This window comes from Podarcis filfolensis (assembly GCF_964270895.1).
Source record: "Podarcis filfolensis genome assembly, chromosome: 12".
NCBI classification, from domain to species: domain Eukaryota; kingdom Metazoa; phylum Chordata; class Lepidosauria; order Squamata; family Lacertidae; genus Podarcis; species Podarcis filfolensis.
In genome coordinates this window covers 55990504-56011980 of record NC_139614.1, presented here as the reverse complement: position 1 = coordinate 56011980, position 21477 = coordinate 55990504, and the positions used below count along the sequence as shown (strand labels likewise).

Sequence of the window (21477 nt, the reverse complement as noted above, 5' to 3'; positions counted from 1 at the left end):
CACTGTCCCACCATCTCATCCTCTGTCGTCCCCTTCTCCTTGTGCCCTCCATCTTTCCCAACATCAGGGTCTTTTCCAGGGAGTCTTCTCTTCTCCTGAGGTGGCCAAAGTATTGGAGCCTCAGCTTCAGGATCTGTCCTTCCAGTGAGCACTCAGGGCTGATTTCCTTCAGAATGGAGAGGTTGGATCTTCTTGCAGTCCATGGGACTCTCAAGAGTCTCCTCCAGCACCATAATTCAAAAGTATCACTTCTTCAGCGATCAGCCTTCTTTATGGTCCAGCTCTCACTTCCATACATCACTAAATTTTCCCACAGGTAAAGGTAAAGGGATCCCTGACCATTAGGTCCAGTCGCGTCCGACTCTGGGGTTGCGGCGCTCATCTCCCTTTATTGGCCAAGGGAGCCAGCGTACAGCTTCTGGATCATGTGGCCAGAATGACTAAGCCGCTTCTGGCGAACCAGAGCAGCGCACGGAAACACCGTTTACCTTCCCGCTGGAGCGGTACCTATTTATCTACTTGCACTTTGACGTGCTTTCGAACTGCTAGGTTGGCAGGAGCAGGGACCGAGCAACGGGAGCTCACCCCGTCATGGGGATTCGAACTGTTGACCTTCTGATCGGCAAGTCCTAGGCTCTGTGGTTTAACCCACAATGCCACCCGCGTCCCTTACAGTATTTCCCCATACAGTACTGCAAAAAACATGCATCTATCGTCTCCTTCCAACAGCTCCTAGGGAAGACCATCTGCAAATATCCAGGCATTGCAGCGGGTTGGGCTAGATGACCCCTGGGGATCCCTTCCAACGCTGTGATTCTATCCATGATATTATTTTATCTCCCAGCATTCAGCTGTCAGCGTTGCGAGAGGTTTAATTCCCTGCCCGCCCGCTCCATTCTGCGACCTCGCGCCCGCCCGCGCCGCTTTCAAGCGGACGGCAGGCGGCGGCAGCGAGAGCGGAGCCGAGACCCAGGGGGCGCATGCGCATGGCGCCTCTTGACAAGTCGACGGCAGAGGGCGGCCGCGAGAGCTGATCGGAGGCCGATGAGCGCATGCGCACTGCGGCGGCCCTGCAGGCCTCGCGGGCGCGAAGCAGCGGCGCCTCTTTCGACCCTCGGCGGACGCCGTACTGCGAGAGAAAGAGACCGACGCGATGTTCGCCGAGCTGAACGAGCTGCTCGGAGCCTCCGTCGAGAAGCCGGAGCAGGTGAGGGGCCGCCGCCTGGAAGTCTCCGGCCCCCGTGGAGCGGTGGGCGGAGGGCTGTTGGGTTGTGTGTGTGGGGGGGGGCTAGGGCTCCCAGGATGCAACGCGCGTGCGCGGTTTGGGAGCGAAGCATGCTGGGATTCGTAGTCCTTCCCACCCTTGGCCTTCCAGGCCTTTCCCCCCTAGTGAAAACAAACAAAATTTTTTTTTCTTCCAGTAGCACCTTAAAGACCAACTAAGTTAGTTCTTGGTATGAGCTTTCGTGTGCATGCACACTTCTTCAGATACACTGAAACAGAAGTTGCCAGATCCTTCTATATAGTGAGAAGGTGGGGAGGGGTATTACTCAGAAGGGTGGTGGGAATGGGTGATTGGCAGATAGCTGTGATGTATAAACGGACATAAATCGGACATCAAGAATCACAAGACAGAGAAACCAGTAGGAGAACACTTCAATCTCCCAGGACATTCTATACAAGATCTCAAAGTAGCTGGATTACTACAAAGGAATTTCAGAAATAGACTGGAAAGAGAAGCTGCTGAATTGCAACTCATTACCAAACTTAAAACCATGGAGAGACCTGGTCTGAACAAAGACATTGGATTCTTATCTCATTATACATGACAAAGCCATTTTTCACCTTCTCACCCCTTGCTTTTTCCTGTAAGACCTATTGCAATCGTTAAGAGTCGTCAACAGGCTCATCACAGCTATCTGCCAATCACCCATTCCCACCACCCTTCTGAGTAATACCCCTCCCCACCTTCTCACTATATAGAAGGATCTGGCAACTTCTGTTTCAGTGTATCTGAAGAAGTGTGCATGCACACGAAAGCTCATACCAAGAACTAACTTAGTTGGTCTTTAAGGTGCTACTGGAAGGAAAAATTTTGTTTTGTTTTGACTATGGCAGACCAACACGGCTACCTATCTGTAACCCCCTAGTGAAGCCTCTTTCTGGAGCCCTGGAAACTTCCAGGTGTTTTGGCTTCTAATGTGTCTCCCGCTTTTCTATACACAAGGTGGATTACAAAATGGAAGAAACAGCAAAATAAGACAGCAGTGTTACCACACCTTACAGAAATCAGATTAAATGCAAACAAGTCATAATAAAAACATAACTTTGAAATGGGTGATTTGTATCAAATAATGTAACATTCAGTAATTCTTTTGGATATAATGGTACACTACAAAACCAACTCCCAGAATATCAGCAAATAATGACTAAACAGAAATTCACAATTATAATAATTACTAAAGTATAATCAAGAAAAATAATGGCAAGTCACAATGCAGAAAATACCACAATACATACAAAACTGTGTAAAAGGATCAAATTAGAAACAAAGACACGCAATATATAAAATTATTGTTTTTCATCCCTGATTTCTATTTATTCTTGTTAATATTAGTTAAATTAGTATACTGCATTGATATTAGCATTATTATTACTATTATTATTATATATTTATTTGTTCTTCGACTTTTTCCCATGATAGGGACGGTGGCTTATGGATAAAAAACAGCTAGAAACACAGAGAAAAATAACCATTAAAAACAATTAAACATTGATGTAGTTAGAACTACAGTGGTACCTCGGGTTACATACGCTTCAGGTTACATACGCTTCAGGTTATAGACTCTAACCCAGAAATAGTACCTCGGGTTAAGAACTTTGCTTCAGAATAGATAGATAGATATATCTTTATTGTCACTGTCCCATGCAGGACAATGAAATTGAAAAAACTACATAAAACTACATAAAAACTGCATAAAACTACCACAAAAGTACATAAAAACTACATAAAACTACATAAAACATTCAAAAACCCCTAAAAACTCTAAAACCCCATTTTAAAATACACTCTACTATAGAAACCCCTTATGCTGCGTTTAGAACCAGAATTGCATTTGGCTAGATATTGTTTCTCAGGCGGCTAGTCCTGGTCTTTATAACCCTGGACCTTCTTCCAGAAGGCAGAAGCTGAAAGAGATCATTTCCGGGGTGCGCACTATCCTGCACTATCTCTGCCGCTTTCTTACGGCACCTGGAAGCGTAGATTTGATCCAAGGTGGGAAGAGTGCACCCAATTATTCTCTCTGCAGTCTTTACAACCCTGGACAGCATTGGTTTTCCCCTGACCGTGCAGCTCCCAAACCACACGCACAGACCATAAGTTAATATACTCTCCACAGCACAGTGCTAAAATGCCATCAACAGGTCCTTTGAGAGATTGTTTTTCCGGAGGATTCTCAGAAAATATAACCTCTGCTGTGCTCTCTTCACCAGGTCTTTGCTGTTCTCTCCCCAGGTTAGGTCGTCTCTCAACTCCATTCCCAGAAATCGAAACACCGAGACCTGTTCCACGCACTTCCCCTAAATAATAAGTGGATGATAAGGATGAGAACAGAAATAATAAGGATGGGAACAGAAATTGCGCTCCAGTGGCGTGGCAGCAGCAGGAGGCCCCATTAGCTAAAGTGGTGCTTCAGGTTAAGAACAGTTTCAGGTTAAGAACGGGCCTCCAGAACGAATTAAGTACTTAATCCGAAGTACCACTGTATATATATCTACATATATACACACCCATATTTTTTCCCCTCCAAGGAGCTCAAGGTGGTATAGGTAGTTCTCTCCCCACCCTCATTTAATCTCCGACGTGACCCAGTGAGGTCATAATGCTTGGTTTCCAGACCCTTGGTCATCTTGATCGTCGTCCTCTGCACATATTCTAGCGTGTCAATATTCTTTTGAAACTGGGGAGCCCAGAACTGGATACAGGACTCCAAGTGGTGTCCAGCCAAGGCAGAATAGAGCGATACTGTTACTTCCCTTGTTCTGAACACTAGACCTCTGTTGATGCAGTCTAGACTTGCATTAGGTTTTTTTGCTGCTGCATCACACTGTTGTCTCATGTGATCGTTTCATTTTTAACTCTCCCTATTTTTTCGTTTTCCAGGGCAAGCTGACCTTGCTGTGTGCTGACAAGACAGACGCCAGCTTCCTGCTTCACCATTTCCTTTCCTTTTATTTGAAAGGTATGCAGCAACATCAATCTGGTGATTTTAAAAAAACAACCACCCCATATTTCTTACATAAAACCAAACATTGGCAAAATGGGATGCAAACGTCTTTAGAAGAACCGTAGCATGTGTGTATGTGATCTGTACACCTGTTTGAGGGGGAGAATTCTGGAATGTGTTCATTCATTTATTTATTTATGTAAATGGGGGAATAAAACCGTCAACAAGATAGACCTGTGAATGTAAAAATTAAATGAAAATAAACACAAAGCAGAGCAGTGGCCTGGAGGATTCAGAAGAGTGGATGAAATCTCTGCAGTCAGCCTGTTTATATTCTGTGCTGGAAGGACTGAATATATATATATATATATATATATAGTCTTTTCCTTCTGCCAGAAAGCTGCACAGTTAGTGTGAGAAGAGCCTTCTAGCAAACGCAGTGCTGCATCTGAGAAGACTGTGTCACTAGTTGGGACCCACCTAACTTCAGATAGAATCATCACAGAATTGTCAAGTTGGAAGGGCCCCCGAGGGTCATCTAGTCCAACCCCCTGCAATGTAGGAACCACAACTAGAGAATCCCTGACAGATGGCCATCCAACATCTGTTTCAAGACCTCCAGTGAAGGAGAGTCCTTTGCCTTCCTTCCACTGTCCATTTGGGCAGGTAAAGTCAGTGAATGCAATGAATCTGCAGTGAATCTGGTTTTGTCATTTCTTAGCAGGATGGGAAAGCCTTGAAAGGTGATGACGAAAATGACAATGGGAAAGGGCATTTTCAGAGCAACAGTTTGCTTCCTGCCGTTTTTTGTGTTGTAATCGCCTTGATGGTGAGAGCATCATAACAGCAAAACACCTTGTGTCCTTTTTTGTCTTTCTAGCTGGCTGCAAAGTCTGTTTCGTGGGCCTTCTGCAGTCCTTCAGCCACTACAACATAGTGGCCCAAAAGCTGGTAAGCCAGGCTGATTTTATTGTATTAATTAAAACATCCCAGTCCTGCCTTTCTGTTTCTGGCAGCAACAGATCTCACTTTGGAAGGTGGGGGAAGCCAGAGACAGGCCTCCAGGGGTAATCTACCTGGCTGTTGGATCAGGCCGAGGGGGGCCAAAAGGGAAACTGTTAAGGGAAATACAGCAGCTCTACTGCTCACGATTACCAGCAATATACAGAATTAAAATTAATACCAAGGCTTCTTCTTTGGGGACCTTTACTGGCAGCTTCGCTTGCCCCATGGAGTCCACACGCTTCCGTGGCGTGACTCTGCTGAACCCTCCGGGCAACAGCTCCAGTTAGCAGAGATTAACACAGCGTCAGAAGCAAGCAGCCTTGTGTGCAGCAATAACTCAGGCAGACGCTCGGTGTCTTCCTTATCTTACAAGTAGCTTTAATCTCGTACAAAACAACAAATCGTTACTCTCCCGGTGACAGCGCACTCATCTTGTGTGCGGCTAGACTCACACTGCGTGTGTCTCTCTCTCTCTCTCTCTCAGAGATACTGACCACTCCCACTTCAGTCAGTGTTCTAAACACGCCTCTAAGAATGTGAGGCGTCACTCAGAACTTCTTAACCCTGTAAGTTCTGACTCTCTCAACATCTTCATCATCAGAATCTTAATCCAGCGGCTCTCAAACCTTTGCAGGCTGCTATCCCCTTGGTTCCATAAACTCATCCCCAGGGGCCCCTACCCTATAAAATAGCAGTTTACACAACCCACTAAGGACGATAACAACACAATTAAGTTCAGCAAATAGGATTGCATGAAAAGCATTTTCATGCATTCTGACTAACGGAAACATGTTGTTGTTGTTTAGTTGTTTAATCGTGTCCGACTCTTCATGACCCCATGGACCAGAGCACGCCAGGCACTCCTGTCTTCCACTGCCTCCCGCAGTTTCGTCAAACTCATGCTGGTAGCTTCGAGAACAGTGTCCTACCATCTCATCCTCTGTCGGCCCCTTCTCCTTGTGCCCTCCATCTTTCCCAACATCAGGGTCTTTTCCAGGGAATCTTCTCTTCTCATGAGGTGGCCAAAGTCTTGGAGCCTCAGCTTCAGGATCTGTCCTTCCAGTGAGCACTCAGGGCTGATTTCCTTCAGAATGGAGAGGTTTGATCTTCTTGCAGTCCATGGGACTCTCAAGAGTCTCCTCCAGCACCAGAATTCAAAAGCATCAATTCTTCTGCGATCAGCCTTCTTTATGGTCCAGCTCTCACTTCCATACATCACTACTGGGAAAACCATAGCTTGAACTATACGGACCTTTGTCAGCAAGGTGATGTTTTGTGCTATAAAGCCCCTTATGTTTCCGTTGTCTGACAAAGACAACGGAAACATAAGGGACTTTATAGCACAATGTATTTCTGTACAACTGCTTAACAAACACACACAAACCTTCACCTGCCACAGATGTACGGTTAAGGATTTAGGAGAAAATCAATAGCTGTTACCCATAATCGGCTATCTTCTGACAACTCAGAATCGTTGCAAATAAATGTAACCTAAGGAAATAGCGAACTTGAAATGCAGCGGAACTTGAAATGCAGAGTGTGGAAGGTGTTTTGCTTGAGACTTTAAGCTGGTCAGTCATAGAAAAGCGATCAATGCACTTGGAGAAGACCACCTCCAGCCCCACACCACTGCCCCCTTGCCTCTTAAAGGTAACCGGACCCCTGACCATTAGGTCCAGTCGTGACCGACTCTGGGGTTGCGGCGCTCATCTCGCTTTATTGGCCAAGGGAGCTGGCGTACAGCTTCCAGGTCATGTGGCCAGCAGGACTAAGCCGCTTCTGGCGAACCAGAGCAGCGCACGGAAAGGCCGTTTACCTTCCCGCCGGAGTGGTACCTATTTATCTACTTGTCCTTTGACGTGCTTTTGAACCACTAGGTTGGCAGGAGCAGGGACCGAGCAACGGGAGCTCACCCCGTCGCGGGGATTCGAACCACCGATCTTCTGATCGGCAAGTTCTAGGCTCTGTGGTTTAACCCACAGTGCCACCCACATCCCCCCTTGCCTCTTAGCATACCCTTAAGTAATCCCCCTGCCCTCTCCAGGGCAGGTACCACAAACTTTGGGAAGCAGCTAGAGCGTTGCTCAGTCCTGTCTCCAACTAAGCACCATCTATGAAGATGCTTCTTATCAGGAAGGACCATTTCCTTCATTTTGGTATAATTTATGACCAAATAAATTTAAGTACATAAGAAAGAGCCTGGCAGCTGGATCACGCCAGAGGGGGCCCGTCTACTCCAACATCCTGTTTCTGGTGACTCTTCAACACACAGGAACTGGTGCAGAGGTTTCTCACAATCGAGGGCGATTGTGCGTCTGCTGTCTCTCCCAAGGATTCCCATAGCTGTCTGCATTGATAAACAATGAAAAGGACTTGAAACTGGGTTGTGAGGGACTCCTGGGCCAGCCTCCACGTGGAACGGGAGATGATGAATGTTCCTGCTTGTTGGTTTTGGCAGGCAGGCCGCCCTAGCCAAAAACCTGCAGGAGAGACGTTCAAATGTGCCTGGCACCTGTTTGCAAAATTGCAATGCTTGCACTTCTCCACCTGCAAATATTGCTTTCCAGGGAGTCAGCTTGGCTGCAGCCAAAGAACGAGGCCAGCTTGTGTTCTTGGAAGGGCTGAAATTGTCAAACGACATATTGTTTGGGCAGCAGCATCAAGAACAGACGGGTGAAGCCAGCCCTTTCCAGTTCCTCAGGTAACTTGCATCACTGCCATAACCAGATCTACTCAGAAGTAAGTCTGACTTAAGTAGGGTTAGGATTGCAGCCTAACTCCTTAAAAAAAGGAGTGGAAATGTTCTGATGAATATATGGCAAAATATTGCTCAAAAAAAGATACGCTAATATGCCTAGATTAAAATGTGAAGTACTGGATGGAAGAAAAATTAGTAAGGAAAGATAATAAGAACATATAGATGATTTGAGAAGACTGTAGAATGCAAAGATTATTGTAAATTTTATAATGCCAAGTCAAGTAACCTTTATTGGCATCACATAAGAACATTCAGAATAGATGGGCCAGTGCAATCTCGTCACCACCCCAACAGCACAGTCACCCACCAAAGGGCAGAAGAGGCGAGCAATCCGCCTCATCTCTGTGGGTTTCCAGCAAGGGCAGGATCCTGTAGCATGCTTTGACGACAAAAAATCAGATAGAGGAACTTAGCTACTGTCTTGGTGAGCTCCTGGTCTCTCTCTTGTAATAAGAAGTGCATGACCTCCATCTCTGGTTTCCATGTTGGAATACATAGATGGTCTTGAAACTATTGGCGGAGATCATCGTACATTTTGCATTTAAGGGCCATGTGAGCTAGAGTTTCCACCAGGTGGGCATCACATGGGCAGATCCTATCTCCTTCTGCCAAACCCGCAAACCTACCCCAAAGGAGGTTAGAAGGATTAGAATTGAACCTAGCCAGTGAAAAAGCCCTTCTTTCTTGCGGATTAAACAAAAATTGTAAATAATTGAGATTAAATTCCTGCGCCCAAGAGAGTCGAAAATAAAGAGGGGAGCATGTTTTTTTCCGCAGCTGAGATTAGTTCCTGGCGATCTATGTCCCAGAGCCTAGTTTTTAACATGGTCTTGGCGACTGGGAAAGCCACAACGCCCAGGAGATCCTCTGAAAGCCCAAGTTGCCGTATCTTTGTGCAAAACAGTTGTAGCCCTGGGGAAGGGAAGGAGTCAGGCAGAACTTCGCTGAGCAAGGTATCTTTGTCTGCTAAAAAATTGTATAATGTGGAGGAAATCGAGTGACGGATGAGGGAAGTGGGAGGAAGGAGAAAAGAATAATATGATGGATTGAGGAAATATAAATGTAAATGTATGGGGGGATGGGGAGGAAATGTGTTGGCTTTGGTACATTTGTATTGTAATGTAATATGTGAAAACCAATAAATAATTGTTGCCAAAGAAAAGGAAAAAACCCCGGATTGCAGCCTAAGCCTTTGATAGTATATTTCATTGAGTGGGGAGAAGTTGTTTCCTGGCACCTGTTACATAGGTATGTGTTTGGAGGTGATGTCTCTTGCTTGCGGTGGGATGTTGTGGATGTGATCTTCCAGGGACTTAGACCTCTCCTCTCCTCCGTCTGTCCCTGGCAGTGGTGACGGCTCAAACCTGAAAGCCCTTTATGAGTTTGTCCGGAGTGCCTTGAGCCCTGCCGCTGGCGGAGACTCGTGGAAATGCCCAGTTCTGCTCGTGGACAACCTTGGCATCTTGCTGGGCCTGGGTGTGAGGTTGACGGACATTCTCGACTTCATCCATTACTGCAGAGTCACGGTGAACGCTCAACTTAAGGTACTGTGATTGCTTCGCAGGTTGCTTTCCCTTTTGACAGGTGCCTGCCCTAAAACGAGCGGCTGTTGTCACTCCAGCATAGGCAGGGCTCGGAAGGAAATCCTGTTCCTTTGCAGCCCTTTCTTTGGCTTTCAAAAACTATTTCCAAAGTGCTTAATACAGGCACCGCCAAGCCCTTTCGCACGTTCTCCTTGTGTGCAATCACGTACATGTGCGGCGCCAGGAAGTAGGTGAATACAGTGGTACCTCGGTTTAAGGACAGTCCTGTTGACGAACTATTCAGTTTATGAACTCTGCAAAACCGGAAATGGTGTCCCAGTTTTTGGGACACGGGTGGCGCTGTGGTCTAAACCACTGAGCCTGTTGGGCTTGCCAATCAGAAGGTCGGCGGTTCGAATCCCCGTGATGGGATGAGCTTCTGTCGCTCGGTCCCTGCTCCTGCCAACCTAGCAGTTCGAAAGCACACCAGTGCAAGTAGATAAGTAGGTACCGCTGTGGTGGGAAGGTAAATGGCATTTTCATGTGCTGCTCTGGTTTTGGTGTTCCTTTGCACCAGAAGCAGCTTAGTCATGCTGGCCACATGACCCGGAAGAACTGTCTGCAGACAAACGCCGGCTCCCTTGGCCTATAGAGTGAGATGAGCGCACAACCCCAGAGTTGTCTGTGACTGGACTTAATTATCAGGGGTCCTTTACCTTTACCTTTTTCTCTTTTTTTTTGAGAACTTTACCTCGGTCTAAGAACAGAATCTGAACGGTGGAAGGGTACTGGCGGCGGCAAGCCTCATTAGGGAACACGTGCCTCCGTTTAAGAAGGGTTTCAGTTTAAGAATGGACTTCCGGAACGGACTAAGTTTGTAAACTGAGGTACCACTGTAAATAATTTCATTCAAACCCAGAAATGGTGGGAGAGAGCTGGAGAGTCCTTGTGACTCATGAGGAGACCCTCTCTGGAGCCTAAAGAGGACGTATATTTAGCTTTTTAAAATTTTACCTCTGTTGTTTTAATTTGCAGGAGGCCCCATTAGCTAAAGTGGTACCTCAGGTTAAGAACAGTTTCAGGTTAAGAACGGACCTCCAGAACGAATTAAGTTCTTAACCCGAGGTACCACTGTAGCTGCCTTGAGTGCTGGTCTGAGGGGAAATGTGGGGTATATATAAATAGAATAGTAATCTGCCTCTTAGCTTCAAAAATTCAAAATTCAACTCAGTGCAGATACAACGTAGTTACGAGACTGGGGACGGGTGTCTTATCGGCACCTCCTGATCTAAAATTGGAGCTGAAACTGTTGTGGTGCTTTCTGGCTCTCAGGGGAACTTGGTTGTGATGCTGCACAGCAGCGCCGACTCAGAGGATGAGGAGAACGAGCTGCTTGTGAAGGCTGTCCGTCATCAGAGCAATCGGATCCTATGGGCAGAAGGACTGGCGACTGGCTACTGCAAGGATGTTCATGGTCAGGTGAGTGTGTTGAAGCAAATATGAAGATGAAAGGCCTGCAAACACCACCTTCATCGTCAAGATATGTTCAGTTTCTGTTAATTGGTTCTCATGGGAAACTTACAGATTCTGGCTTCACACAATTAACTCAAGGCCGTGTCAATTTACTCTTGGCAGAAAGCCAAGGTCAGCTTGACCTAGAAACTACTTACTCTGATTGGTTAACGACCAGCACTCAACTCTGTTATCTAGGGATTGCTAGCACAGTTTGGTGTGTTAGGGGTGTGTTAGGAGTAGGAGTGCTGTGTATGGTTAAGAGAGAGAGAGAGAGAGAGAAAGGATTTATTTTGCTTTGTTTTGTATGCAGAAACTCTGCTGGTTTTATTTTTCCTTTTAATAAATCCTGTAAATAGTTATTCTGAGTCTAGCTGACTAGTCATTTCCACCTCAACTAGCTTCTTCGCTGTGCAGGAAAACTCTGCTACGTTTGGGCTAAAGCCATTAGAGCTATGCCTGACACTTCAAAGTTCCATGAGATAACCCTGGTCTGGTTTTTGCAGAGCACACAAACACACATCATGATTCGTGATAGATTGCCAGGTCAAAACTTACGAAACCAATCGTGATATGAACTTCAAATCGGTTTTGGACGATATAGCGATACATCACCCAGCCCTAGCTCTGAGCCTAGAAAGGGGAGCTGTCTCTACGATTTGGGTTTTTCTCACCTATGCCCTCATCTGGGCAGGTGGAGCGATGGGAGGTCCTGGCCAAAGTGGCCTAGGCTGCTTTGTATATAAATAATGTTCGCTTGGGTGCGGACAAGCCATCTCCTCCTGCCATGTCCGTCCGGCGTCTGCAGAGGCTGGGAGATATGGCAGACTGATTTGCTTTTTTTTTTTTTAAATGATATTTTATTAAAATTTCAAAAGAAGTTACAAAAGTGATAAGAAAATAGAAAAAAGAAAACAAAAAATACAAAATACAGAATAAAAAAAAGAAACAATTAAAAATAAATCCATCTTTCAATGTCTTGCCTTTCATTTACTTGTTTCCCTGACCGCCTCACACCTCCCTTTTTTGTATTCCATTTCGAATGGTTAATTCAGGAAATCCTTTCCCTCTTTGTTTTTATCTTAATTCTTTATCTTAACATATTATAACTTTATATTTTCATCTATTAACAATCCTTTTTTTTACATATTCCTTTTTAACATTGTTGCTAAAACCGCTTCATTTCATTCCGACATCATTTTAACATTCATTAATTTTACAATGTTTCTGTAGATAATCTTTAAATTTCTTCCAATCTTCTTCCACCGACTCTTCTCCCTGGTCTCGGATTCTGCCAGTCATTTCTGCCAATTCCATATAGTTTATCACTTTCATCTGCCATTCTTCCAGAGTGGGTAGATTGGGTTTTCATTAGCTGTACGCCATGATCATCGCAGTGTTAACAGATAAAGGCTTGACATATCTCGCTTTGCATGTCATGAGTCTATCTCTTATATCAGTTTCACCTTTTATGTTGAATTACTGAAATAAATGAACTTTTCCATGATATTCTAATTTTTTGAGTTTCACCTGTAAGTTTAGTAATCTAGCAGAACACATTTTTTAATATATATAAAAGCAATAAATAAGTGCTCTCTCCTCCCCCCCCCCCATTTTCTCTTTCGTTGCTCCAGTTATCGATCATCCAGCGGAGTTCATGGGAGAGGAAAGCGGAGCGGGACCTCCTGCGCATTTACCAGTACAAGATCCAGGACAGGAATGTCGTGTTTTTTGCTCGCGGGATGTCGGCGGCTGTGCTGTGAGGGTTGGGGGAAGCTTGGTTCAGGGGCGATGGAGAAGGAGTGGCTCTGTCCTCAGGAAGATCTCAAGGCATCGAGAGAGGGACAGAAGGATTCTCCCATGCAGAGGTGGCTTTTGCAGTGACATTTCAGTCACTGTGGTGTTCTGTTGGGGTTTGATCCGGGGAAGAACAGGGCACTGGCTTCCCACCACCACTGCAGTCCTCTGTCTGATCTTAAATTTGTTCTGAGCTGTTCTGCGGACAATGTCGAAAACAAGGAAACGACTGAAACCAGCTCTGCGGTAGTTTGGGGCCTGTCACTAAAAAAACCTGGTGCTCCAGCCAGCCTTGGTGTTGTGCCAGGTGGTTTCAGTAGGTTCGCCGGCTCTCGAGCGGGTGTCAAAAGATAGCAAAGCAGGTCAGGAGGCCAAGGCGACTGAAAACGCTCCGTGTTCAGTTGTGTACAGGTGCTGTTCCCATCTTCGCAGTCTGTCAGGTCGCCCAAGATACCAACACAACCCAGCCTTCAAGTATACCACGGACGGAAGGCAGGAAATGACTTGTGTGCAGATGAGATAACTCAGGGAAGTGAGCCAAGCCACACAGTCTGATTAAAGGGGCACCAGAGTACCCCTTGTATTTAAGGCAGGGAGCTCAAAGTGACTTTCTGCAAGGATCACCATCAATTTTCCCATGGGTAACTTGGTCATGCGACCAAGTCACTGTAACCTGACCTGTACTTGACGTTGCATCAGAAGTCAGGGGAAACAGAAGTTTGGGAAAACAGCCTTGCAAGCCATATTAGGAGCCTTGCAGGGGCCCAGTGTGGCCCCCAGACTGGCGGTTCCCAATCCCTGGCTTAAGAAAGAGGACCAGCACAGCAAGGGACACCTCTGCTCATCCCAGGCACTCCATTCTCCTCGTCTGGATTTGGGCCTGAAAGCATGGGGAATCTCTGACATTGCCCATCACCGTTTCTGATTGCGGGGGTGTGTCTGTTAAGGCCTCCACCTTAACCCAGCGGAATTGTGAGACAGCTTTAACTCTGGCCTTAAACCAGCGGGGTTTTTGACAGCTGAATAAACACGCAATTCAAGACCAGTTGCAGGTTTCATGCTTGTTTGAGCCAAACCTATTCTCTCCTATTTAGTTTGGATTTGCAATGTTGCAATGTTGGGATGCTGCTGTCCACTGCTGTCCTAACAGCTCTAATCTCCTTAATTTCCCCATTTATAGGGACAGGGCTTAATAACTCTCTCCAGTCAGCAGTGACCTTTTCTCCAAGAATCCATCTCAAAAGACAGGAAGGGGGAGACATCCCTGCCCCGACTATCAGTCACTGGTGGCAGATTGCTGTGTTTCCTTCGGCGAGGAGCGTTAAGTTAAAGATCTCTGCCAAGTGGAGCAAATAGGGCAGTCTCAGATCTCCTTACTGTGCCTGTCTTCTGGGTCCTGGGAGCCAGAGAGTGAAGCTGAAGAGCCAGGCAGCGATGGAAGACAGGCCCCCCCACTGATTAAAAAATACTGATAAGTGGGCAGTGGTTCTGCTGAAGCAGGAGCAGGGGACCATTTGAAAGCTGAGCCATTTTCTGGGGACCATAATCCAGAGGTGAGCGGCATCAGAGGCAAAGTGGAATGGGTGTGACTGTTGCCTTTGCAAAGGAGGCTCCATTCCAGCTGTGTAAAGCCAGCTGCCAGAGGTACAGAGAAAGAGAGAGAATAAGAGAATAAGAGGTAAGAGTCACACTCCATCCAAGCAAGAGGCATTGTATTGCAGCGGGTTGGAATAGATGACCCTTGGTATCCCTTCCTTTTTTTTAATATGCTTTTTATTAGGTTTTCATTTCATAAAGGGTAAAGGGACCCCTGACCATTAGGTCCAGTCGTGACCGACTGGGGTTGCGGTGCTCATCTCACTTTATTGGCCAAGGGAGCCGGCGTACAGCTTCCGGGTCACGTGGCCAGCATGACTAAGCCACTTCTGGCTTCGCCAGAGCAACGCACGGAAACGCCGTTTACCTTCCCGCAGGAGCGGTACCTATTTATCTACTTGCACTGGCGTGCTTTTGAACTGCTAGGTGATACACTGATATTTCATATCCTTTTACATCTATTTTCCGGCCTCGGTCCAGTATACCTGAAGGAGCGTCTCCACCTCCATCGTTTTGCCCAGACACTGAGGTCCAGCTCTGAGGGCCTTCTGGCGGTTCCCTTGCTGAGAGAAGCCAAGTTACAGGCAGGGAACCAGGCAGAGGGCCTTCTCGGTGGTGGCGCCCGCCCTGTGGAACGCCCTCCCACCAGATGCCAAAGAGAAAAATAACTACCAAACTTTTAGAAGACATCTGAAGGCAGCTCTGTTTAGGGAAGCTTTTAATGTTTAATAGGTTATTGTATTTTGGTGTTTTGTTGGAGGCTGCCCAGAGTGGCTGGGGAGGCCCAGCCGGATGGGTGGGGTATAAATAATAAATTATTATCATCATTATTATTATTTCCGCTCTACCGAGCATTGACTTCCCTCCCTCCCTTCAGCAGGTTTTCTTATTCCAGTCTCTAATCCACAGTTCCTTGGTAATATCTAGTCCATGTCATAAGATTTATTTCAGCCCTGCTAACATCTTCAGTTTTCTACAGTTCTCACTTATATACTCCATAAATTTACTCCATTCTTTTTGAAACTTTGTTTCCTCCTGATTGCGGATCCTTCTAGGTCAGCTTTGCTAATTCCGCATATTCGACCATCTCCGTCTGCCACTCCTTCACGGTTGGTAATACCTGTGTTTTCCATTTTTGGGCTATCAAGATTCTAGCAGCAGTCGTGGCATACATGAATAATCTTTGGTCAAGACCCTTGGTATCCCTTCCAACTCTACAATTTTATGGTTATCACCATAAAGGTAAAGGGACCCCTGACCATTAGGTCCAGTCGTGGCCGACTCTGGGGTTGTGGCACTCATCTCACTTTACTGGCCGAGGGAGCCGGCGTACAGCTTTCGGGTCATGTGGCCAGCATGACTAAGCCGCTTCTGGCGAACCAGAGCAGCGCACGGAAACACCATTTACCTTCCCGCCGGAGCGGTACCTATTTATCTACTTGCACTTTGACGTGCTTTCGAACTGCTAGGTTGGCAGGAGCAGGGACCAAGCAACGGGAGCTCACCCCGTTGCGGGGATTCGAACCGCCGACCTTCTGATCAGCAAGTCCTAGGTTCTGTGGTTTAACCCACAGCGCCACCCACGTCCCAACGGTTATCACCATACAGAAGCACTAGAGGACTCGAAGCAGAACAAGTGAGGGGTCTCGCTTGGGGATGTGGAGCCCAGCTTGAGAGTCTCCCAAGGGCCAAGTACAGAGTTCCTCCCGGGCTGTGTCCAGAAAGAGGTGTTGGGGGTGAGTGTTCAGACCCCTAGGCTCTCACTTGTGGGGTGCCTCAGGGCTCTGTCCTCTCCCCCAAGCTTTTTAACATCTTCATGAAGCTGCTGGGACAGATCATCAGGGGCTTTAGGCTGGGTGCCCGCCAATATGCAGATGATACCCAGCTCTACCTCTCCTTCAAATCAGAACCAGTGAAGGCAGTGATGGTCCTGTGTGAGGGTCTGGATACAGTTGGTGGATGGGTTGAGGTTTAATCCTGACAAAGACAGAAGTACTGTTCTTGGGGGACAGTGGGCGGGTGGATGTGTGGGACTCCCTGGTCCTGAATGGGGTAACCGTACCCCTGAAAGACCAGGTGTGCAGCCTGGGAGTCATTTTGGACTCAAAGCTGTCCATGGAGGTGCAGGTCAATTCTGTGTCCAGGGCAGCTGTTTACCAGCTCCATCTGGTACGCAGGCTGAGACCCTACCTGCCCACAGACTGTCTCGCCGGGGCGGTGCATGCTCTGATTATCTCCTGCTTGGACTACTGCAATGCGCTCTATGGGGGCTTACATTTGAAGGTGACTCAGAAACCAGCTAATCCAGAATGCGGCAGCTAGACTGGTGCCTGGGAGTGGCCGCCGGCACCATATAACACTGGTCCTAAAGGATCTTCACTGGCTCCCAGTACATTTCCGAGCAGAATTCAAAGTGTTGCTGCTGACCTTTCAAGCCCTAAACGGCCTTGGCCCAGTGTACCTGATGGAGTGTCTCCATCCCCATTGTTCTGCCCAGACACTGAGGTCTTCTTCTGAGAGCCTCCTGAAGGCTCCCTCCCTGTGAAAAGTGAAGCTGCAGCGAACCAGATATAGGGCCTTCTTGGTAGTGGCGCCCGCCCTGTGGAAGGCCCTCCCATCAGATGTCAAGGAAATAAACAACTATCTGACTTTTAGAAGACATCTGAAGCCAGCCTTGTTTGGGGAAGTTTTTAAGGACTGATGTTTTTATTATGTTTTTAGATATGTTGTAAGCCACCCAGAGTGGCTGGGGAAACACAGCCAGATGGGCGGGATATAAATATTATTCCATAATTTGACACCCGGTGTTGACATTCTGTCTCTGACCTGCTGCAGGAAAGTATATTGACAGCTGTGATTGATGACCTCCCACATCTTCAGTAATGAAGTGTGGGAAGACAGGAATGATGTGTACACTCAGAGTTGCTACAGGGCTCCAACCCCACCTGTTATTGTCAGACAGCTAAACCTAGGAGAAGCTGGGTGTGAAGTGTATGACGTAACTATGGGACCGCTTCTCCTGGTATGCCCCGCGGAGGTCCACAAATGACAACACTTTGGAACCCTTAAGACAGGATTTGTGAAGGAAAAGACAATGGGGAGGCTTTTCCATTTTCCTTTGACCTTGCAGAGAAAACATCTGGTCAGTTTGGGAATCAAAATGGTTTCAGGTCGGTATTCCTGTGCTGATCTATATACATGCTTGGTTGGTACACTTATGAACATTTAATTTATATCTAAGACTTCAAAATTCCAATCACACTATCAGTAGGAGAAAATAACAGAGGCCAACCAGGGAATACTGAGAAGCAAAGCAGCTAGGAAGCCTGATCTTTATTAAACTGTTGGAACAGGGTCCTCACCACATGCAGGAGGGAGGAGGAAACCAGAACATTGGTGTGCAAGCTCTTATATAGACTTTTGAAATTGCCCACCCTGGAGCCCAAGACCACCCAACTAAAACATCATACAACACTTTGGAGGTCCCAAGTCGCAAGTTGATTGGTCTCAACTAGGGCCAGGGCCTTTTCAGTACTGGCCCTGACTTGGTGGAACGCTCTGTCACAAGAGACCAGGGCTCTGCGGGACTTGAAATCTTTCCGCAGGGCCTGCAAGACAGAGCTGTTCCGCCTGGCCTTTGGTTTGGACTCGGTCTGACCCTTATGTTTTCCCTCCCCTTTTGGTTTTGATCCATGGGCTACTTTTAAAATGAGGCTGCATTTTAAATTGCATATTAACCTGTATTTTAAATTGTTTGGATGGCTTTAAAAGAGGGAAAAAATTACGGAGAAGAGGGCCATTGGTGGCTGTGCTTTGCCCTGCCTAGAACTAGGGTTGAGGTTTCAGAGAAGAGATCATTCCAGATAGAAGAAATTCTTTACGACAAATTGGAATCTGTTGATTCACCATACTTTTTTTCTCCCAGTCATTATCATTTTTGATATATAACATGCCTCACCTTTGAAGGCTTAAATTTATCTAATTCTGTAAAAAAAAGAAAAAAGAAAAAAGGCAGTCATATGAATTGGTGGAAGGAAGAGGCAGTGCTGTCTGGGCTGCACCATTATTATGACTCAGAAAAGAATTTTTTTTTATAATTATGGTAGAGTTGAAACAGGGATGGAGAGATTAGATTTGTTTTCTCTTCCCTAAAGAGGCTTAATGCATTGCTGGCCTTGTGCAACCTGCAACCTCAGGCTCTATCGGTACGTGAACAGCAGCAGATTCTGCTTAAAGCAAAACCCAGCAGCTTGCAGAATGCAGGCAGCCAACAATTAAGGCAAGAGCAGACAGCACTCAGTTAAAAGTATATTTTAAAAATTGTTACTATGCCTACTGTTATAAGAAAAAAACTGCTCCCTTTCCCTTATGGGATATCCAAGAGCCCATATAGAGTCCTTACGTAGGTTCCCTATTGATAGGAGAAAATAACACAGGCCAACCAGAGAATATTGAGAAGCAAAGCAGCTAGTAAGCCTGATCTTTATTGATCTGTTGCAACAGGTGCTCCCCTCACATGCAGGAAAGGAGGAGGACCCAGAACCCAGGTGTGTCTGCCCTTATATAGACATTTTAAATTGCCCGCCCTGGAGTTCAAGACCACCCTCAGAAACATCATACATACATCACAGAAGGGGCGTAGCTCAAGACCCCCTCCCCCAGACACATCATACCTACATCACGGAAGGGCGGTCTACAACAGAAATCTGAGTGTGTTGTTTTTCTCCTGTCTGGCAGGTTACCTAATAATGGTCACTTGACTGGATACCCTGGGGAGCCTGGCCAGTCTTTTGTAATGACAAATACTGTACTTAGTTCCTGAGCCAGGTCACAGGCTCACACCCTATTCATACACAGACATACCCTTAAGACAGGATTTGTGAAGGAAAGACAATGGGGAGGCTTTTCCATTTTCCTTTGACCTTGCAGAGAAAACATCTGGTCAGTTTGGGAATCAAAATGGTTTCAGGTCGGTATTCCTGTGCTGATCTATATACATGCTTGGTTGGTACACTTATGAACATTTAATTTATATTTAAGACTTCAAAATTCCAATCACACTATCAGTAGGAGAAAATAACAGAGGCCAACCAGGGAATATTGAGAAGCAAAGCAGCTAGGAAGCCTGATCTTTATTAAACTGTTGGAACAGGGTCCTCACCACATGCAGGAGGGAGGAGGAAACCAGAACATTGGTGTGCAAGCTCTTATATAGACTTTTGAAATTGCCCACCCTGGAGCCCAAGACCACCCAACTAAAATGTCATACATACATCACAGAAGGAGGTGGTCAACAGCAGAGGAGGCGGTCTACAGCAGAAATCCTGTTTGCCAGGGTACCTGATAATGGTCACTGATTGTATTACTTGAGCAGTCTGGCCATTCTTTGGTGATGGTAAATACTCAGTTCCTGAATCCAGGTCACAGGCTCACCCTATTCATATACAGATACCCCATTAAGACAGGATTTGTGAGCAAAGAGGCAATGGGGAGGTTTTCCAATTTCCTTCCTCCTTTCAGAGAAATATTTGAGGTCAATTTGGGAGAATCACATGGCTTCAGGATTATTTTCCTGTACTGTTTCAGACATGTGGTTTATATATTTATGTATGTGTTTGCCTGGTACATTTATTTTATATCTTAGACCTTGCAATTCTCATAACACCTACTGAGCATTTTCTTGCACTGTGTTATACGGAATTGGGTCAGATAGAAACAAGATCGTCGCGTTTCTATGAATCACAGGCAGGATTTTAAGAACTATGTGGGACGGAGCATAACAGGAAAGAAGACTGGAGAACGGTGAGAAAAGAGGAAAATTACTTATGACGCAGTTTAAAAATGGCGTCTTGCCATGACAGGTTTGCCGGAGGAAGAAGGACTGGGGGAGGAGATTCAGGATTGTTTGAATGAGAAGGAATGTTGGAATGTAAGTTTGACCTGACAGAACCCCCAGAATCATTTGATTTATTCGGTAAGCCTGAGAAAAATAAAGGACAGATCGGAGATTAATTTTGTTTATGGAAGCGTTATGGAGGCTGTCCCGGATTGATATGATTTTTGGAAGAGTACAAAACCCACATAGAATGCCAGCTTCTAACCTGCTTGTGAAAACCATCAGAGATCGCAAAGAAAGGAACTTATGATAACAACAAGAAGAGAAAGGAAGTAACAAAGGACTATCCGGATCAAACTGGACAGAACTGTCTAATTAATGCAGTAAGACAAGTGATAGTTTTGGACTCGAGCTGAGCTTGATGTATGGGTATCCCCCCCCAAAAAAATTTAAATTTGGGTGTATAATTTGGAATCAATGTGATATGGATAATGTGATGTGATTGGCCTGTTAATAAAAATTATTAATATATATATATATATATATATATGGAATTGGGTCATAACCAACTCTGGAAAGCAGCCTATCAAGATGTTTTAGACAATTATTCTTTTCCAAATCTGAGCTCTGCTTTGATATTGAGTACATGTCAACTAAGGGATTGACTCTTCTGGATAGACTCTAGAAGGGACATGCAACTAATTAGAACACCCAATTCCCCCTTGGTAGCCATCCTTGAAAGCAGTGCATTTTAGAGTGGGTTATCTTATCAAACCGACCAGTTTCTTTAAGAAATGCCTTTATTGAACTGCCCTTCCAAGTGATGCCCATTGCAGTCTTGGGTGGCTGCTACAACAAGGTCCCACACGGAGCTAGATGGAAGACATCACTCATTATCTGTTAGCCTGCCCTTACGTATATATCACACAAGCAAGCAGGCACAACCTGGCATAGTTTTTTTTAACTTTTGAGTGACAATAGTAGCTTTGTAACACACAGAGTGGCAGTTTATTCAGTGGCTTAACGAAAAAATCCGGAAAAACGAATGAAGATGAAATCACTGTAAATTGTTGTGACGATTCTGACGTTTAATCTGAAATCAAGCTGGATTTGTGTTTGTTGTCTCTAGTACAATCTCTTACATCATGTTGTTGTTGTTTAGTCGTGTCCGCCTCTTCGTGACCCCCTGGACCAGAGCATGCCAGACACCCCTGTCTTCCA

The 21477-nt window shown here is 45.9% G+C and overlaps 1 protein-coding gene across 1 annotated transcript; it reads left to right on the top strand.

Annotated features, from left to right (window-relative positions):
* Positions 1-1042: 1042 nt before the first annotated feature.
* Positions 1043-13869, top strand: ELP6 (elongator acetyltransferase complex subunit 6). The gene is made up of 7 exons (XM_083580036.1): positions 1043-1207; positions 4166-4244; positions 5110-5180; positions 7802-7935; positions 9341-9536; positions 10848-10994; positions 12662-13869. Exons 1-7 carry the CDS (start codon positions 1154-1156, stop codon positions 12788-12790), a joined length of 810 nt encoding a protein of 269 aa, XP_083436162.1. The 5' UTR covers positions 1043-1153; the 3' UTR covers positions 12791-13869.
* Positions 13870-21477: the final 7608 nt, after the last annotated feature.